Here is a 19776-nt window from a genome sequence, read left to right on the forward strand (position 1 = left end):
TGCATTTTCTTATAAGCCCTACCACAAGTAATACATTTACTGCTGTGACATGTAGGGACCTTCCTAAGTGGCACGCTCAAATTCTCTACACCTATTATACCGTCCATCTTTCCTCACAGAGGTGACATTTGTGTGCTGGGGGTAGAGGTTGCCTGTAACATCTTACAGCTGATGCCATAGCATGTATGTATGTCAGGATGAATCAACATTCTGGATGTACCCAGTCTTTGAGCTTTCATGAAGTTCATAACCATTTACCCCTTAAGGACTGTGTTTAAGCTCATTCTAAATTGAAAACACTTTGTTGATGTGTTACTCTCATGCAAAAGAAAGATGCTGCTACCCATATTTATGATAGAACCCTTTTAGGCAAATATTTACTCCTTTTTGTTTTGCTTCCTCTTACAGATTATGCATATGGTTTTGCTCTTCCTGATGACTTGGCAGCAATAATGCAAGTAATATTCTTCCCTTGGAACAATAATGTAAACAGTATAGTCCTGAAAGGATTTCAGCAGTTGCATATATTTTGCCCTATAGCTTCATTTAAGTGTGAACAACTGAAACTGCAGTTAATTTCCTGTTAAGAATTCACTTAATTCTAAGCTAAGTCCACTGGTTTTCATTTGCAGCAACTCCATAACATTCCACTAGGTAAGTGTTGCAAAGCCTGATTCATAAGCCAAGCATTTCTTTGTATTACCATGGAGCTAGGTTTGTTGGATAGGTAATGTATTTTACCCACAAGACTTCCAGGCAATTTCAGATGCCAAAATTTTGCAGCAATATAGGGACTCTTTTGAATCATTAACAACAAGGATTTGCAAAGAAGGATTACACTGAAATATCTAACAGGTAGGTTAGTGTAGTTTAGATCAAGCCTCTTACTACAAATAGTTGCAACTGCTTGTTTCTCTGCTTCTCCACCAAGGAGTAAAGTTTTTCTAATCCGTGCAGAACTATTGACAGGGTCAGAGAAACTGCTTCAGCAGCTGACTTTCATGTAGGGACTAGCCAACAGAAGATGAAATCAAGCTGATTGGCTGGGCAGTTAAAAAATGAGCCATACTTCTAATTTCATAACATCTTGCGTCATTCTCAACACTTCTTTCTAACTCCAGAGACCACTTTCCAAAGACGTTTTACTCTTTCAGCACTTGTAGGAAAAGGTACCCTGTTCCTTCCAGAATAAGCTTTTCTATCTTCTACACTGCACATGCAGATTCTACAATGATGAGCACAACAGAAACATAGGTTGCTCAACAGTGGACCACTTAGATTAGGTAAGGCTGATTATCATTCTATATATATGAAAATTCAGACTTGACCAGAAAATGGCAGGAATTTTAAGTACAAGCCTTGCTCTATAAGGCTCTCAGATGTCACACCATGAAGATTAGATAAAGTGACAAAGTAACAGAAATACAACAATAACTTAGAAAAAACATTTTCTATTGAAATGTTTTGCCACTCCTACAGCTGGCAACTCAAACTGAGATGGCAATTATGTCCAAAAGAAAAGTTACCAAAACAAAGTTGGTATTTTTCTAGCCCCATAAGCATGCCAGCCAATGGTTTAGTAGAAATAATATTTAATAACATTAGAAATATTAATAACTAGTAGAAATAATATACTTTATATCAACAGTCCAAACAGGATTTAAATTAAGTGTATGTCATTTCATGTGCAAAATAACTTTTCAGAAGCAATGAAAACACAAAGTTTTGGACACTTTATTATATTTCTGCACTATAAAATAGCAGCCTTCTCTGAAGTTTCCCTAGGACAGCACACACTCTTTCACTGTATTTATATAATCTGTTTTCTCCCAGTGATAAAGATGTAATACTATTCCTGTCATGGCTACATCTTGCAGCACTTTGTGTATATTTGCTGCAGGTTCTGCACGATCTTCTGTTACAAGATTAGACACATAAAAGTGAGCATGGCTTTGAAATAATAACAATCAAAACAAGAATCCATTCAGCAGAGGAAATATTGGAGGCTTATTTTAATAGTCTCTTTTCTGCTGAAAATTTAATTTGCCAAATAGATACGGTCCCTGAGTTCCTGAATAAGTATCCTAAAATCTGCTTGAAAAAGCCATGCCACCAGTATCTGTATTGGCACTTATATTTACACAATCCATAATGTAGTTTGCTACAGTTTGGTCCAGATTCTGTCATGATCTTTTGTATTGTGCACCTCACAGAATCACAGAATGCTAGGGGTTGGATGGGACCTCCACAGATCACTGAGTCCAACGCCCCTGCCGAAGTAGGATCACCTGAAGCAAGCTGCATGGGAATGCATCCAGGTGATTTTTAAGTCTCCATAGAAGGAGACTCCAGAACCTCTCTGGGCAGCCTGTTTCAGGGTTCCCTCACCCTCAAGAAGCATCTCCCCATGTTGAGGTGGAACCTCCTGGGTTCTTACTACAGTGCTTCCTAACATGATTAACATGTCTCCTTATTCGTAAGTTACACTAAGCATGGAAGGAAGACTAGTCCTGCAGTTTTGGGACAACTACTCCACATTTCCTATCGAACCACAGCTGGCAACACTGAAACTTGGTAAAACAGTGCCTGATTTACCAGGAAATTCAGCATAATATGTGGAAAATATTTTAAGCCTGTATAAGGATCGACTTACTGGCTCTCCCATTGGTCCTCTGTCTCCTGTGGTTCCAGGAGGCCCAAGTAAACCCTGCAAGAGTAAAATAAAATAAAAAAATCAGTGGAAACAAGCTGGTTTGTATTCTGTGAAAAACCACTTCCTCTTGTATTTCTGCTCACTCAGTAACTTGCTCAGAAATAGCCAAGAAATACATTCAGCTTTTTCTACTGGTTGCAATGCCACATCACTACCTCCCTGTGTCAGGTGAGGAAGCCCTGGAAAAAATTCTTCCTCAGTTCCTTTTACATAGACATGGATCTTAATTGACCCTCTATTTGCCAGTTGCTCACCATTCTCCTTGGACTCATGTGCTGCTTTGTGTGTGCACAATGGGCCTAAACACAGTGTTGAGTTTCTTATCCTACAAACTGTATTTAAGATGATCAGTAAGGTTCACAGCCCACTTTCTGCTCAACCTAGCTCATAGTGTATCTATCTCACACTCCTAGAAACTCTAGTTGTATCTTGTACTATCTGCAGCAGTATCTTGTACTTTGCAATAAATGTAGTAATTCCCATAATGACAACTTAATTAGGTTTTGTTTTATTCATTTCTGTATGTATAAATACAGCTAAAAGTCCTAGTGAATGAAGAGGAAATGAAAATCCATTGTGTCAAGGTAAAAGGCAACAAGCTCGTGCATCTGAGCAGAAGAATCAAAAGAAGTGCAATGACAATCAACATTTGGAGTCTCAATTTCAGCACAAAATCACCACCATCTGCTTTTCTGCTTCCTTCCTTACTGAAAATCCAATATAATTTGAATTTTTAAAACAAAGACTCAAATTGCACGTTAGATTTCTATTGGAAGAAGCCCTGAAAGGAGAAATGTTCTCTTGTACATGGTATACATTGAAAAGATTTTTCTGCATTTATCCCACCACTGAAAGTACACATCTACTCTAAAATCTATCAAAGAACTATTTTTCTATGTCATAATGATCTTCTCCCTTGCAATTAGAATAATGAAAAAAAATAAAAGAATCTTCTAGGCCACCCTCTACTAACTTCTTCTGCACTTTGCTACCAAACAAAGTATGAAGTTTTGTGAATTTTTTTTTGGTAGAAGTACTAGAGAATTTCATACTCACAAGTGCACCCTCATCACCTCTTTCTCCTGGACTTCCAGCTTTACCCTGGTCAAAGACGAATTGAAAGACAGTGCTGGCTTCAGATAATTTCCATAGACAGCTCAGAACTCAGTTGAAACTTAGTTAAGGCTTACTACAGAGATTGCTTCCAATACTTACGATGAGCCCAGGAACTCCTTTCTTTCCTGGATCGCCTCTTTCTCCCTGATAAATAACCAACAATGTGTCAATTCCATGTGCATTTGCTGGATGAGCTGCATAGACTCGCTGCCAGTTTAAATGCTGGGTAACTGCACAAAGTGCAAATTCAGGCTTAGAAGGGCTTACACCATAGTAATAAAGTTCCTGAAGAGGGAGAAATTTGCAAATCACCTGGATTATATGGAACTTCATGGCTTCTGACCTGCTGGGTTGGTTTTCTGGTGGGTTGGGTTTTTTTGGTTTTTTTTTGTCTGCTATGGCAGATGGTTTGTATAGTATTGAGCAATGCAAGCACTCACCTTAATGCCTTGTGTTCCTGGTTCTCCTGGAGGACCATCTAGACCTCTTGGTCCCTGAATATTGAACAAGTGATTTAGAATATTAATTACGTATTATATTTAGCTATCATCAAAGCAATGCAACATAAGCTTTAGGAGAGAGGAAACATGTTTGTTAGCACAAACCCCAATTTTCATTGCATGTTAATTGTGAAATAAAGTTTCAAAGAGTAAAGTATCTGGTGTGCTAAAATAGAAATTTAAGAAGAAATATTTTTTTTTGAAAAATATGTAAAGAAAGTGTTCTGGGTCTCAAAGATAGCTTTCAAGGTACTATTTTCATCTCTCTTTCCCATCCATTTCTTATGCATGCAACAGACATACATTTACGGGGATTTACAAGATGAGCAGTAGCTGCATATTGTAAGTTGTATCTGCAAAAATCCAGCTTCCTAGTACGACTCTAAAACAGGCAGATAATTTTTTCCCATTACTAAATCAATTTGAGGTAAGAGTAAAAGCAATTTATAATCTTGCATAATGAATCACTTTATTGTTATACTGGAATGTCTCTTTGTAAATTGACATTTTACAACCAATACATGATTGTTTAAGACTGGAAAACTAAATCTATTTGTTTAGAAGTTAATGGAAAAATCCTCAAAACAGATGACAAGCAAAATGGAAATGAATGTTTTTATTCATGCTGAATTAAGAGGTTATTTCCATAATACTAAACACCATGACTATTTGGGTATGGAAAATAAAACTAAACCCAGTTAATAACGTCCTAAAACAAATGACCACTTTAAAGCAAGCGCTAAATAAGTATAGGCACAGAGCCAGGCTCTTTACAGCAGTACACAGTGGGAGGATGAGACAAAATAGCTTTTCTAGTGGAATCTGGGCTGGGATCAGACAGAACTAGTACACTGCTATGGCAGTGTCTAGAGGAAAACAATCTGCATTTTGAGAGTGTATTTCTGAGATGCAGAGCACCTTATGTCTTGGGTGACAATATATAGTGGAGGGCATACAATCATGACTGATTTCCAGAGAGTTATACTGTTCTAATAGGTATTAATAGAGATGTGTAAAATGGCTTTGTTGGAAGCACACCTGATTTGTTTAGATTACTTTCCCCTCAAAAATGCCTGTGAATTACTTTCTCCTCAAAAATGTCACAGCTGAATTTTTGGAAACAAAACATAGCAGAATTCTGGTCTGTCTGACTTGGATTTACTTATACACATCAAAACCTCTGTCAGAACAGATTGTGAGCATGCACATGCTTCTCTCTGGAACTACAGTGGAAATGTCTGACTGGTAATTCATGAACAGTGTGTATCCATATTCTTTTAAGCTTTCCTCCTGAAATGGAGAAATGTCAAGAAAAGGCCTTTCCTGTGAGCTGATATATATTACAACTCCTGGCAAAGACAGAAGTACCCTATGAGAAACTTAATCTGCCAGCATTTCAGCACTGCTGCTTCTGGCCAGCACAAGTGAGCCCAGAAAACATAGGAAAATGAAAGGCATGGAAAGCTGTCTGAAAACTTTGGATACCTCAATAGTTTGGGGGGCATCTGTTGTGAAGCAATCCCTGGGTTAGCCTGGCCACCTTTTTTGTTTTGGTCTAAGCCAGGAATGAGTAGTTACAGGCTTTTTTTTCAACCTAGAGGAGAAGAGAGGCTACAGTAGATGACACTCCACAAGAGTGTCCCAAACCAAAGGATATTAAGTTTGTGAAAAAAACTCATGGTGATTTCCATGCACTCAGAGATCAGAACCAAAACACTAATGGTGTTTCCAAGGGTAATGGAGGCCTTTAAAAGAACAAGAGTGAGCCTCACATTAAGATTATGTAACAGTGCAAACCAAATTATTGAATTATTATATAGCATAACATAAAGGAAAGATAAACATCTTGATCAGATTAGCATCAGGTTAATGGTTTGCACTTTTTCTGTAACTGATATCCATAATGCACACAAAATGGCTTGCAACAAAATTCAGGGCAGACTAAGCAGGTTTTGAGTCCCATGATCTGATGTTCCTTTCAGGTGAAAAGTCTCAAAGAACAGGAGAAGAAAGGAGAGGGGGAAACTTTGAGATGGAGTGAGGATGGGTCATTAAGCTGGAAGATAAAAATGGGGAGACACTCTCAGAAAAGCTGCAGAGAAATCATCTAGAGCAACACAGGAAGGGGGGAATTGAGTGTTAACCTGAGCAATTGCAGGATAGTTTTAGTGTTTCACAGATATTTTTGGGTATGTGATCTATCATTTGTCTTTTTGCATCCTCCACATGACTTACCAGGGAAAAGAATCTCAAGATGAAAGGACACATTTTGATTATACAGGTTTGTGTAATAAAGAAAATTCTTCCTGTTTTTTCTTTTATCAATCACACTAATGAATAAATTCTTTGAATGCCCGTGACTTCCTTTTAATTGCAAAGAGGGTCATAAGTCCATAGTTTGAGAAATGGTGTTGTCAGAACACTGGGCAGGATTCTCAGTCTGTGGAATGCACATAACACACCAAAAACCTTCCTGCTAATCATGCAGTTCTCCAAAGGAGTTCACACCAACAGCCCAATCATTAGGAAGAGAATGACAACTGATTTGGTCAGTAGAAAGGAAAAGAGGCCCACCATTCAAATCACCAACCCTCTACTACACGACTTCAAAATGAAAACAAAGTAACAGAAGCCAACACCATGCTCTGTTTGAGACTCTGGGGCATGCCTGTCTTTAGCCAGCTGCAGAATAGAGTGAAGGATCCCCAGGGAAGGGCAATTTAATAGTTTAAACAAAAGCACACCATAACATTCCTATAAATAGTATGATGTGACTCATTATTGGCATAGTTTAATTGAATCTGCATAACTTCCTACTATAGCTAGTACAGAAAGAGAGATACACAGTTTGCATGCTGTTGTTGAATTTAGGTTGCAACAGAACTGAGCGCTAAGCTGCCAAAAGATTGCTCCTGCTTTTTTGCTTTGGCATGGTTTCAGCTTTGTTTCTAAAATGGAACTTACTACATTGACAACTTTAGGATGATAAACTGAGAAAAAGTTAATCTAAGGCATCAAGAAGGTTCTCTCTCATCCTGCCTCCTAAATATAAGAGTGAAAATGTCAAGTATACTAGGTAGCTACTTTTCTTTTTCATTGGTGGCCATAGGAGAATACTGTTCCATTGAACAATTAAGCCAGATAAACATATTCAGCTATTGATGTATCACAAAGTACAGTGGGCCCTTGTTCTGCATAACTCTGAAGCACATACATTTTTCTAGGTTCCACACTCCCTGCTCTGAGAAGTATGAAAGATACCACTCATTAAAACCGAGCACTGATGTCCTTAGTTAATTGAGGTTCTTTGTGCCAATGCAGACACAACTGAAGAAGAGCTAACCATACTGGCTGCTACAGACATAAGCTGCCATTGCGTGACCCCAAATCTACAGCACTTCACTATGCCACTTATCTGAGTTTTCAAAATTGAATTTCCTGAGCTGCATTTCAGGAAAAAGCAAGCAGAAAAATCACAGCTCTTGAGTTTAAGAAAAAAAAACAATCATCAGCCTGAAGGATGCAAGCTGCTAAGAACAGTAGCAACTATCAGGAATTTGTTTAGTTCTTACTCATGAAATTAATGCAATGATACAGGACCTTGTCCTCTCAAAAGCTCCAGTGGTACTAGTTGGAGATTACAGCGTGAACTAAATGAACCAATCTCTGACATTGTGACTTTCTTCTACATGCATCAGCAAACAAGAGCTACAAAAAAAACAACTATGCAACAATGGCTTCAGGGCTGCTATGCTGCAACCAGTGTGCCTTCAAGATAAATGTATTTCTGTTTTCTGGTCACAGAGAGAACTTCCTAATTTTTTAGAGGCAGATATTCCCACCCCTACTCCTCAAGTGTCATTCTGCCATTGAAGTACCTACCCACTGTGTTTTCAAGAGATTAAAAAATAAAATGTGGGTCACAGGGGGACCCAACCTTCCAAATGATTCCCGCTGAAGTGCATCAGCTCTTGAGTATGAGCTGAGGAAGCAGTGTGCCATCACTACAGCATATGCCCCCCAAATCTCACAGTGACAAGAGACTCCATAAACTCCTAGACAGCCTGCCTTCAGCTGTCCATAACTCCTGGGTGTACTGGAGACTGAGCAGCTGGATACTCTCAGGCATAAGCATGCTGCTGGGTAATCTTGGATGCGAACCGGTTGCTGAAAGGTCCAGAATTTATGAGATGAAGGAATTCTACTCTGTGACAGTGCCGAAGCAGAGGGTCAGTGCTCCTAAGACTTTCTGCAGATTCCAGCTGTGAAGATGGGATATGTTCCTGTTTCAGCACACAACAAAGGGGATTTTCCATATGCTTCTATTTAACTTCTGTATGTGACTGTGGTATTCATTTTTCCAAGGCTTGCCACACAGAGCTCAGGTTCTGACACTTCTCTGTCTGAATCCAGTGATGATAAAGACCAGGTTTCAGGTGGCCCCAGATATTTTCCTTATACAAGATTCTACTTTGGGTCTAATATTTTGCTTTGGTGGGTGTTTTTTTGCAGAGCCTGAAGACTCAAGTCTGCCCTGAGACCCCCTTCCATGAAGCATTTCCAGTCATGCTGGATGGAAACAAGGGCATAAACCATAGCTCCAAACTGGGACTTCCACAGAGCTCAGGATGTTTGGGATTTATTTTGAGTGATTTTTAATTATAAACAATGTACTCCATGAAGTGCTGCCAGAATCACAGAGAAAGACTCCCTCAAAAATTCCTCTCAGTTGGCAGAAGATGTGACACTCCTTAAATAAAAACTGTCTTCTACCGTCAAAATACAGTCTAAATTGAAATAAGTCATTCCCCTATGAAAACAATTACCAGGTAGCAGATGCTGTTGGGAAGGAAGAGAGCCTGCCTCACATTCATGCCAATAGCTTGGCAATGAGTCCACCTGTGGCGATGATGTCAAATGGTCTTGCTAGGAACAGTTTAGAGTGGAATACTACATTCAGAGGAATTAAAATGTACAACCTGCAGCATTTAAATACCAATCTCAGGGATAACTATTTACATCAAATTGTCTTTGAGCTAGGCTTCTAAGCCACTGCACTCTCTGGGACACCAGTCAAACTGAAATTCTAATGGACTGATAGGGCTCTGGAGTTTTCCTTTTTAGATGAAGCTCAAACATCACTTTACAGTGAAAATGACTGTACATGTGTACTCTTCATCTGATGCCACTGCCTTGTGTGTCATGATTCAGTATAACACTTCAGCACATATTCTGCTTTCAGACATGCTCCTACTGAAATCACAGAGAGGTAAGGCACTCATTTGTTTCACTGAATAAGAAGTGGTGCAAAGTTGCTACTTTATTTTTTTTTCCCCCTCTTTCACAATTGATTTGCATTTCTGTTTCGGTTTCCATTATCAAACCTGCCTGTGAAGGAAGAAGGCTGTTTCTCTCTTTGTGACTCTAAACCAAAGCAACGAGTTCCACTCCTGTCAGAAGGCTTAGTCATGCACGTAGGGTTCCCATGAGCCTCTCTCCACTGAACTCATATGTATAGGCACCTTTTGAACACTTCACAAACCACTTCTCTGCTAGCTGATACCTGTGAGTAGAGCGCACTGCGCTAATAAGTGTGGGTGGATTTTGCTTCCTGCAGGCATTTTAAGCTTAGACTGCACAAACATGACCAAAAAAAATGGCAGAGAGGAAGAGCAAGGGACCAGTAGGGTTTATGAAGGAAAGTGGTTCTGAAATCCATGTAGCCAACCATCCCCAGGTAACAAACTACAATACTTTCACCAATACTGATTTTGTGCTTTGTGATGAAATGCACATACAAATCAATGTAGACAGACTTCCTCCTCACTTAAGTGGGCCTTGGATTAGTGTTCTGTACACAGTGAAAAAATAGCTCTCATTTTCCTGATAAAAATGAATGAAATAGAAAGGACTATCAAATCTGAGGTTTGAGATTCTAGCATGTACTATCTTCTGACTTTGCTTCTTGGAACTCTATTTAGGTGATTTTGATTGTTTTTCTAAAGACATAAATGACGTGCAGATAAAGAAAATAGTCCTTAAAACACTGAAACAGTCCTATGGTAGTCATAAATGCCAACATTTCCATACTTATGTATAGAGAAAATACAGCCATTGATTAGTTTTGTTCTGGTCCTGCTCTCAGCTGAAATCTCAGCCCCATTTTATCTGTACTGTGAAATGGAAATCCAGGTATCTGATTTCAGTGTAAATGGCTTGAGTCCAGACAGCAGAGCTCAAAGGAAGCAACTGTACATAGGTAATACATTAGATGCATATTGGCAACACACTTATCTCAAAGTAACATGAAACAGCAATATGACTTACCATTCTTCCCTTAAGTCCCTGTGGCCCTGGTGGTCCTCTTGTCCCTGAAGGTCCCTACATGTCAAATAGACATATTAATTGTCTTTTACATACAGGTCTCTGAAAACTGCAAGGCTCATGCAAAATGAGCAAAAGCCAAAATAACCACAACAGTTCAATCACTTCAACTCAGAATTCAAATTCAATTACTTGTGCTAGTACAACTTATCTAGAAAAATCTAAACAAGATACTTTATGTAACTTTATCATAAGAAATCATAATGTGACTGTGGGAAAATTACTTCTGTCCAACATCCCCAAATGGCTAAAGGATACTTGGATTTCAGCAGTATTATTTTTAAAAATAGCCTGAAGATTTCTGACAGAAGGTTCAGGTTTTGTCTGTCCTGAAGACCCAGACTAGCCAACTTATAACACAAGTACACACAGAAAATTAGAATATAATTTATTTTTTATTTACACTGAAACTAAACATGTAATGAATGGATTTATATCAGGCATCAATGAATTAAAATCTAAATTGCTGCTTATTTATAAGCCACCCTTTAAAAATCATGTTCTTTTACTTGCCTCAAATGAGTAATTTTGAAATGGATGACTAGATGTTATAATTAGTTCTATCTCTCATGGATCATCCTGGTAAAGAGGCAAGCAGACTTTGTGTCTGGATGGGTAAATTTTCATGACAGTTTGTAAAACTGCAGTATAAATTAGATACCATTCTTAGCTTCAGCAAAGAAAAAAAAACCCAAACAAACAAACAAACAAACACAAAACCAACAAACAACCAAAAGCCAAACCAATTTGAAAATGGTATACTTTATGGTAAACCAAAGCACCATTCTATACCTACAGGTAATCCTTCTGGCCCCAGAGGTCCAGGGCCTCCTGGAGGTCCTGCATAGCCCTAGAATTGAAATACAGAACAGTTTTATCAAAATTGTCATAACAACAATCAATCCATTTACTTACCTGAAAAAATGGAGGTAAGTTAATAAAATGCTTGATCTTGCAAAATTTATTACCCAAATTCTGTCTAGAAAACAGGCATTTATTTGCATATATCACAATAATCATTAAAGCAACCCACACACAGACACTAGCTGACAGGGATGTACTGAAACAAAAGCTACTGATTCCTAGATTAATTTCAGATTTCAACACTGTGACAATGGGAAGAGAAAGTTGCCACATCCTGGTGTTGTGAAGAACTAACCAAGACAAAAAAAGCTAAGAACAGTTCTTGAGGGATGCAGTGGAAAGGGCTCTCACTGCTGTGGCTTAACTGGATTTGCCCTATGGCAATAAGCATTATTTGTAGTTGAAAACAGAAAATGATAGGACTGGATCCTATGCTAATAAATCTTCTTCTTTTAATCTCTCTAAAAAGATTTTTTCTCTGGATCAAAAGAAGCTGGTTGAAGGTACTGCTTGGGTACTGCTCTGCAGTAGAATTAGAGATTATGCTAGTTACCAGTCTATATATTAAAAGAACCGGTGATACCCCAATATATACAGGAGGTCTTTATTTTACTTTCCCTCTTTTATTTATCTCTCCTTTCAACTAACTGTATTTAATTTTTTTATATAAAGTTGTGTAGAGCCGTTTTTCAAAAATGCAGTTGCCCTGCTGCTTCATTCAGTGGATCACTCCGCAGTACCATTTCCACAGAGGGCATAAAGTTGCTAAATTAACTCTCTTAGGATCATGAGTACAACTCTTTTCCATAAGGCCAGTGCAGTGAGAAGAGTGAGAATTTATTACTGTTTTGGAAAGTAAACTGCCCTTATAAGTAACATAATTATGGATTCTACATTACTTGTGACTTACCATGACACCTTTCTCTCCAGGAGGACCTACTGGTCCTGGACTGCCTCGCTCTCCCTTTAACAAAAGATTAAAAATAAGAACCAAACCAACCCAAAACAAACAAAACAGTGAGCGCTCTTTCCCTGAGTCATTACATGTCCACCGAGCCAGGTGATTCTGGCCAACAAGTCCAATCTACAATAACAATAGCAGAGCAATGCAAATTGTCTTTCATGAAGGTTGTAGCCCATAGTCTATAAGACATTTATTTGCTAAAGAGAACCACTGCTTGCACTGCACAACACTATTGGTTCAGGGATGGCCCTTCAGAAACAGCAGAGAGACCTTTTTTTTCCCACTTGTACATTTCTGCACTCCTTCCTCCTATAAGATCACTCATTTTGAAAAGTTGATAAAAACTGAGTTTCTCTGTCTTTTCTTTTCCTAAAAGACTAAAGAAGAGATCAATACTACATCAGTCTCTGCAAACTGCAGCTAGCAGAACCCTTTTCTCTGTGTTGGGTGCATCACATTTGTAGTTATGTTTTTTAGTCCATAAAATGCACAACAATAAACAAGCAAAAATAAAAAATTTGATTTTCACTCCCTTATTTCTACAGTATGTGTTAGAATGTCTGTTCAGTTTGTTTATTGCAGCTAGTACCTGTGACAAAGCGATAACACTGTATTGCATACTGTAAAGATACGTTTCTTCAACACAATTATACTGGAAGTAGGTTTGTCATTTTAATGCACATAGCATGTTTACACTGTACTGTTTAAATCATAGAAGAGAAAAAAAAATTCTATAGAAAGAGCATAGCAATGACAACAATTATTGCACCATGAATGAGCTTGCTTCCATTTGCTGGTGACAGATGAATTAATTTTTTACTACCTTTTCCCTCCTAGCAGCAGTATCCCAAGGTAATTTTTGTTGTGCCAAGGATAATTATAAAGAACAGGAATCCTTTGACATTGAATTCTAAGATGATATTATGATTATAACCATATGAGACCTGTTTTAACAAGGATTGGTTTCCACTGATGTATTTCCTTTCATAAATTATATAAATTATAATCAGATTTTCATGGAATTTCAAATACATTACTAAGATTTTTTCAATATAATATCTGAATAGCTGCCACCAGTCTAGGTGAAATAATTCAGCCCTACAGGGAGGAAATGCAAATGGTGCTGGATAATTCTGACAAAAAATTATGGTTTTATTATAATTGAAGCTGACATGCTGTCCAGTAATAGTTTCCTGTTTTTCAGTTTTAAAATACTTCACCTAAATAAACCCACGTCAAGTATGCTTAAGCTATTTAAACTGTCTGCCACATTAAGTCTGCTAAATTTTGCTTTCATAAATACAACTGCTCCTGCACAGCAGAAAAAATGTTGTCTTCTTTATTCCGTCAATGCTTACAGTCAGATTTTACCTTTCTACTTTTGTCTGCATTATGTAGCAGTGCAAAACCACTAACTGCTGCATAAAACAAGTATAACTTATGTCAGTTTCTGTGTCAGTGGATAATAAAGTGAGAGCCCTAATATGAACAAGACATCAAATCTATCCTCTCTAAACTAACTACCAAATAAAATCAAGGACATGAGATGCATACCTCAAATAACAGTATTTGCATTGCCATTTATTACAGCTCTGAAGTAGCTACAGGAATGTTAGCTTTGTCAGAGGTCAGTAAACGATCTCTCACTGATGTTTTATCACCCCAATAGCTTTGATGCTGATTTTTGCTGCTGAGTAGTCAGATATGTTATTGTACCTTTTCTCCAAGACTTCCAGATGGCCCAGTTTCTCCAGGTAAGCCAGCTGATCCCTGTACAAAAAGTAAGCAGAGTTTGATAAATGCAATGTCTGTACCAGTTCATGGTTGGCACATAACCTGCAAACCAGCAGCAGAGCACAGCGCAGCACATTTCTTCGTCCCAGAAAAACACTGGTCTGTTTGTGTAGATGTTCCTGTGGAGAAGTGAGGACTGCACAAGCAAACCTGGCTTACAATCCTTGCAGGAGGATCACTGCATCTAGACACACCAACAGTAAATGGCAACTGCTAGAACAAAAACTATATTCATTTAGTCAACATGCTGTGCTACTACTTAAGGTCTGCCACCAAACTCAGCCTTGCAGTCCTACAAGCTTTGCAAACATAAAATTAAAGGTGATAATTGCTCTACTAGCACTTCAGTCTAACCACAAATTCCCAGGGAAAAAAGTTCAGTGGAAAAAAGTAAAATCTCATAAAAAAAAAAAAATTATACTGGATCAGGCAATGTCAGAATTTTCACTTCAAGAGTTGTATCCCTAAATGCTTTTGCAGTCAGGGGAGGATCAGAGTCTTTTAGCCTATCAAAAATGAAGTAACTCTCTCCTGAGGCTCTCCCTTAAGTTTCTGCTGGATAGAACAAGTACCAACACAGGGGACAGGAAACAGGAGCAAAAGTACTTTTCAAAAGCTTACTCCCAGTGCTCATGATACCTTATGTTATGAAATGAAAAGAAAACAACAACAAAACCCCAACAACCAAAACCAGTTAGTGCAACATCCCAACCAAGAAAAGTATGATATGGTGAACTTGAATTAAAAGAGTAGGTGTCCAGAGTACATGGCATGACTGCTCGTGAAAGATGGCAGAACCAGGAAAGCTCTTAGAAGTGACATAATACTCAACTGTACCACATCTGTAACACCTTAAACAAAAATTTGCATTTTAAAACATACAACTCACACATGGGCATTGCTGTCACTATATGTGTAGGAATGTACTGGCTTAAGCAGCACTACACTGGGATTTAAGTGAGTTTTCAAAAAGCATTACCTCTGAGATCCCTAGTCTGCTCATATTCCTTTCAAGAGCCTAGTAGTAGTTTATTACATTGTAGCAGTTTTAGGCTATGCCTTTAAAATTTAGCTGCAGATTTTGAGCAGAAAAGTAGAAATATATAAATAATTCACTATTGGGTATAAAAAGGAAAAACAAAATATTATTCCAAACAAATTCATTGGGCAAAGTCTGGGGTATAGAAGCAGTTGTTCCATAGTATCTTTCACATTTCACTTCCATTCCCATTCCTTTTCTTTTCTCCTGTGGTCTTAGCTGTTCTGCTTCACTCAGGGAGATAATAACCACTTGTGGTTGGCCTTGAGAAAAGATAAGAACACTAACACTGCTTCTCTAACATTCTTTCCTTTTTTTTTCTCTTTGGTACAAAAGGAAAAGGGGGTTGTAGACTGGGGGGGTGTGGGCAGTGGAGCAGCTTCCCTGAGCTCTAGGGAACCAGAGGGGTGTCAGGTAATGCCCCATGCATTCACCAGTCTTTGAAAAATAAGGTTTTTCCTCAACTGCCTTTTCTCTTGGCCTATGGCTTACATTTATTGTTGCACATCCCCAAAGCACAGACTTTTCACAGCAGTTCAGAGAACTCTGTCTCTTGAACATGCTGAAAACATCAGTTAAAGTCCATTTAATCTTTTTTTCCCCAATTGCAGTTTCCATTTTCCATGAATTAAGCATCCTTGCGGTGTTATTTTCTAATGGTATAATATTGTAAATACTGTATATTTTGCACATATTCATTGCATTCCATTGTAGAGTGCAGTTTTTGCTTGTAAATACATCTTCCATTTGTTTCCAGCTGAGTTAGTCGTGCTTAGCTAATGTGAATGGGAAACTTCAATCCACCACATTATGCAGAAATAATTTCATAGAGAAAGACAACATTCCAGTCTGAGATTTCTGCCTTTAAATCCTTCCAATATAGTTCAGCTCCAAATACTTTAATATATCAGGTACAAAATAACTAAGGTTTAGGATTGCTACTTACTTTCTTGGACTGCTAGCTACCCTGCAGATCCCATAGTTCACATAGATTGCAATGAGCCATTGATACAGCTGCCTTTGAGGTTGACAATTGTGGCACAAATTAATTTCTGGAAGGGGCTAAAGAGATAAATAGTCATCAATATAGCTGCTGGACCAGTGTATTAGATGTGAGAACTTGTGTATTATATGTCAGACCTGAGAAATCTTTTGGCTTGGTAGCAGACAAAGATTCATGCTGGTGATACTGGCTCAGCCAACACCCAGACGTCACTGGTAAGAATGAGGGACTTTCATGATGAACTCCCAGTGAGCTACTACTGCTACCAGTCATGGCCAACAGTGGGCCTCAGTACAAGGCAGAAATCTGTGAGACAAAGAATTAGTCTGTACTCATATTCATCAAGATAAAAGAGTGTGAAGGTACAGTTTCAAAAGGCTAACAACTAATGACTTTGATTCTCTTATTCCAGAAAGGGCATAAGAAATATCAGAGCCAAGATGTAACTCAGACCTCCTCTTCTTCCACAGAGACACTCCTGATATCCCAGCCAATGCCACACTGTTTGTAGGACTGAAGATGCTGATTAGAAACATGGGTAGCTGTGCCTTGCCCCAAGAATGAAACATTTACTATACAGCCCTTGATCAAGTCCCCTTTTCAACTCAAAAGTATTGTATTTCTAGCTCAGTCATTCTGTTCTGATAGAAGGAATGACTACGAAGCACTGACTGTGAAGGTGACATTAGGATTAGCCTACAAAACCTCCCAGAGTGAAGACAAAATTTGGCAGTATATCAGTTCATTTAGGGTGAGACCAAGGTACAACATAGACACAAAAGTATCATTATTACCATTCACCATTCACCATAAAATCTTCACAGAATTTATATCAATCTGAACACAATAGTTTCTGAAAGCAGCAGGTAATGCCCCGTGCATTCACCAGTCTTTGAAAAATAAGGTTTATCCTCAACAGCCTTTTCTCTTGGCCTATGGCTTACATTTTTTGTTGCACATCCCCAAAGCACAGACTTTTCACAGCAGTTCAGAGAACTCTGTCTCTTGAACATGCTGAAAACATCAGTTAAAGTCCATTTAATCTTTTTTTCCCCAATTGCAGTTTCCATTTTCCATGAATTAAGCATCCTTGCTGATTTTCACTTTTGCAAGAGACATGCTCATTGCTTTACAGGAATTCTTCTCAAAAGCAACTCTACTCCTAAGCACACAGCCTCTCTTCAGTGTGCGATTGCCTTCCCACACACTCTCACAGGCTAACCATTTTCGGCCTGCTCTGGGCTGCCACTGACAGCCTAAATACAACTATTTTTTTTAAAAAATTTGTTGAACTGTAACTTTCTTTTCTTTTTATATACACCCCTCCACGCCCCACACACTTCCCCTTTCCCCCCTGTCCCCAGATGGCGAGGGAGGAACACTTCTTATTTCAGCTTGATTTGTCTTTGGCTGTTTGAAAAACTATTTGTAACTGGGATAATGCAACTGGGGAGACTTGCTGACATACAACGTTTCCAGGTCTTTGAAGATTATTTTTCCAGGATTTGTGTTCATGAACTCTGCTTATTTTAGTTCGTCCTTCTAACACCAGTTGTACATGCTGCAGCTGACAGTTCTACCCATGTATTCTTTTCCAATAGCTGTATAAGCATCAGTTATTTCTCATTCAGAAGCATATTGTCCAAGGGCTAAACTTCTGTAATGGAGGTAGCAAGGAGAAACTGGAATAATCTTGCACTTATTCAGTGTAGCCTAGTCTGGGCAAATACTAGCAAAACAAAACAGCAGCAATCCTGAGAAGCAACTGTTTTAAGTTCAGGTAAGTTAACTTTTGTGCCATAAAAGCTGCGATATGAATAACTTTGTTAAATCATCCCTGACACTTCAATACAGACAAGTTGTTTGCATGAGATGCTGATGCTGCTTTCAAATATTTGCTACCTATCACTGGATATTATGTGATCAAAGCTTACAAAAATCCAGTTACATGACACGAAAGCAAGATTTTCCTCCAATTTTCTCAGTAGCTGAAGAGGCTGTTTCCTTTGGCATGACTTCCAAAAGACTCTGTCTCATTAGTAGTGTAAATTTGCTCTGCCTGCTGTCCCTCACTTCTATCTTACCCACTTCCTCTTCACTTGAACCTGGTAGTCCTGCAGTTAACTGAGTATCTTACAAAGAACAGCTGCTGGGTCCTACTGCAGCTTCGGGTGGCACCACCTGAACCTGCCCATCCTTCCCTTTAAATAGAGCATATGTTGTTAAGAGAGAAACAGTTTTTGCTGTATTCTTGGTTAAAGAATAGTGTCTGAATTTTGATCCTGGACACATTCCTGAACTTGTAGTAAAATCTGTGTAATTTTCAGCTTATGAGTCCAGTGAACATGCACTTCATCAGAAATGTGGAGCATCAGCAGCTTTATGTGACCTAAGACATGTTGGACAATAAGGCTTCTACTGACAAAGCTGTGTTTCAGCACACATCCCAACTTACTAGACTGAATAATGAAACACTGTGGTCCAATCTCCTGCTATTGAAGCTTCCCTGCTTGTGTACAGCTGCCATCTGTATTTCTCTAAGCAGATATTAAGCAGTACTTGACCTGGAAAAGTTGTTATGGAAAACCAGTAACTATTTTGGCATCTCAGGTAGCAGTGACAGATGTATTAGTCAAAGACAGAAGACGGATGATACCAGGGAGAGTAAGAAAAGGGAGAAATGGAAGAAAAAATATTGATGTAACCCTTTGGTATTAATATCAGATACACACATGTGCTTCATGTCATAATTACCTATGAAATTGACATTTACAAGATTTATTATAGCTTCTTTTGACAGCTTATTAGCAAAATGCTCTATACTTCTTCTAGACACTGGACTTTCTATCAACATTTTGGTAATTTCTGTTTCTCTTTGCCTTTAGTATTAAATAAATTGTACAATAATTGCACAATGTTTAGTGCTATTTCCACAAATCCTTCGTGTTTGCCATCACCAAGCAATTGTCTCAAGGCATCAGCAAGGACAGGTGCTTTCTTTCATACCTTCCTTTGGGCTTCATCTCAAAATCTGTCAGAGCAGCTAGTAACATTTGTACTTTGTATTCTGTTTTTCAATTTTTTTTCTCTGTGTGCAGCATATTTGATTCCAGAGATGTCCTGGAGTCATCACATATGCCTCCAGAGCCAATACTGAGTATCAGGGAGCAGATTTATCTGGGAATCCAAAGTTTTCATTCTCTCAGCACAGTGAGGAAAATAAAAATTACTCATAACAAACAGAAGCAGTAAAAACTGCATCCAAAGCATACAGAAGTATTTTGCAGTAGGACTCACATCTGGAAAACCATTTTCTGAGTATGAGACAAACTATCCTCTTCCTGCTAGTACATTTCAATTTACTTTAAAAAACCCTTAACTGTTACAGATTGCAGTGGT

General features: G+C 38.4%; 1 protein-coding gene across 5 annotated transcripts in view; it reads right to left on the reverse strand.

Annotated features, from left to right (window-relative positions):
* COL24A1 (collagen type XXIV alpha 1 chain) overlaps positions 1 to 19776 on the reverse strand; it is a 126147-nt gene that overhangs the window by 38010 nt on the left and 68361 nt on the right. For all 5 annotated transcript variants that reach the window (XR_010987677.1, XM_068141188.1, XM_068141190.1 and 2 more), the window contains exons 25-32: positions 14258 to 14311; positions 12488 to 12541; positions 11510 to 11563; positions 10657 to 10710; positions 4270 to 4323; positions 3929 to 3973; positions 3770 to 3814; positions 2654 to 2707 (exon numbers count right to left, since the gene is read on the reverse strand). Coding sequence is in view for 4 of the 5 variants with exons in the window: in XM_068141188.1 (XP_067997289.1) it covers positions 2654 to 2707; positions 3770 to 3814; positions 3929 to 3973; positions 4270 to 4323; positions 10657 to 10710; positions 11510 to 11563; positions 12488 to 12541; positions 14258 to 14311 (414 nt within the window). In the remaining variant the exon portion in view is untranslated. The remainder of the gene's footprint in view (positions 1 to 2653; positions 2708 to 3769; positions 3815 to 3928; positions 3974 to 4269; positions 4324 to 10656; positions 10711 to 11509; positions 11564 to 12487; positions 12542 to 14257; positions 14312 to 19776) is intronic.

This window comes from Melanerpes formicivorus, unplaced genomic scaffold (assembly GCF_026170545.1).
Source record: "Melanerpes formicivorus ecotype bairdi unplaced genomic scaffold, bMelFor1.0.p_v2 SCAF_7, whole genome shotgun sequence".
Lineage (NCBI taxonomy): Eukaryota > Metazoa > Chordata > Aves > Piciformes > Picidae > Melanerpes > Melanerpes formicivorus.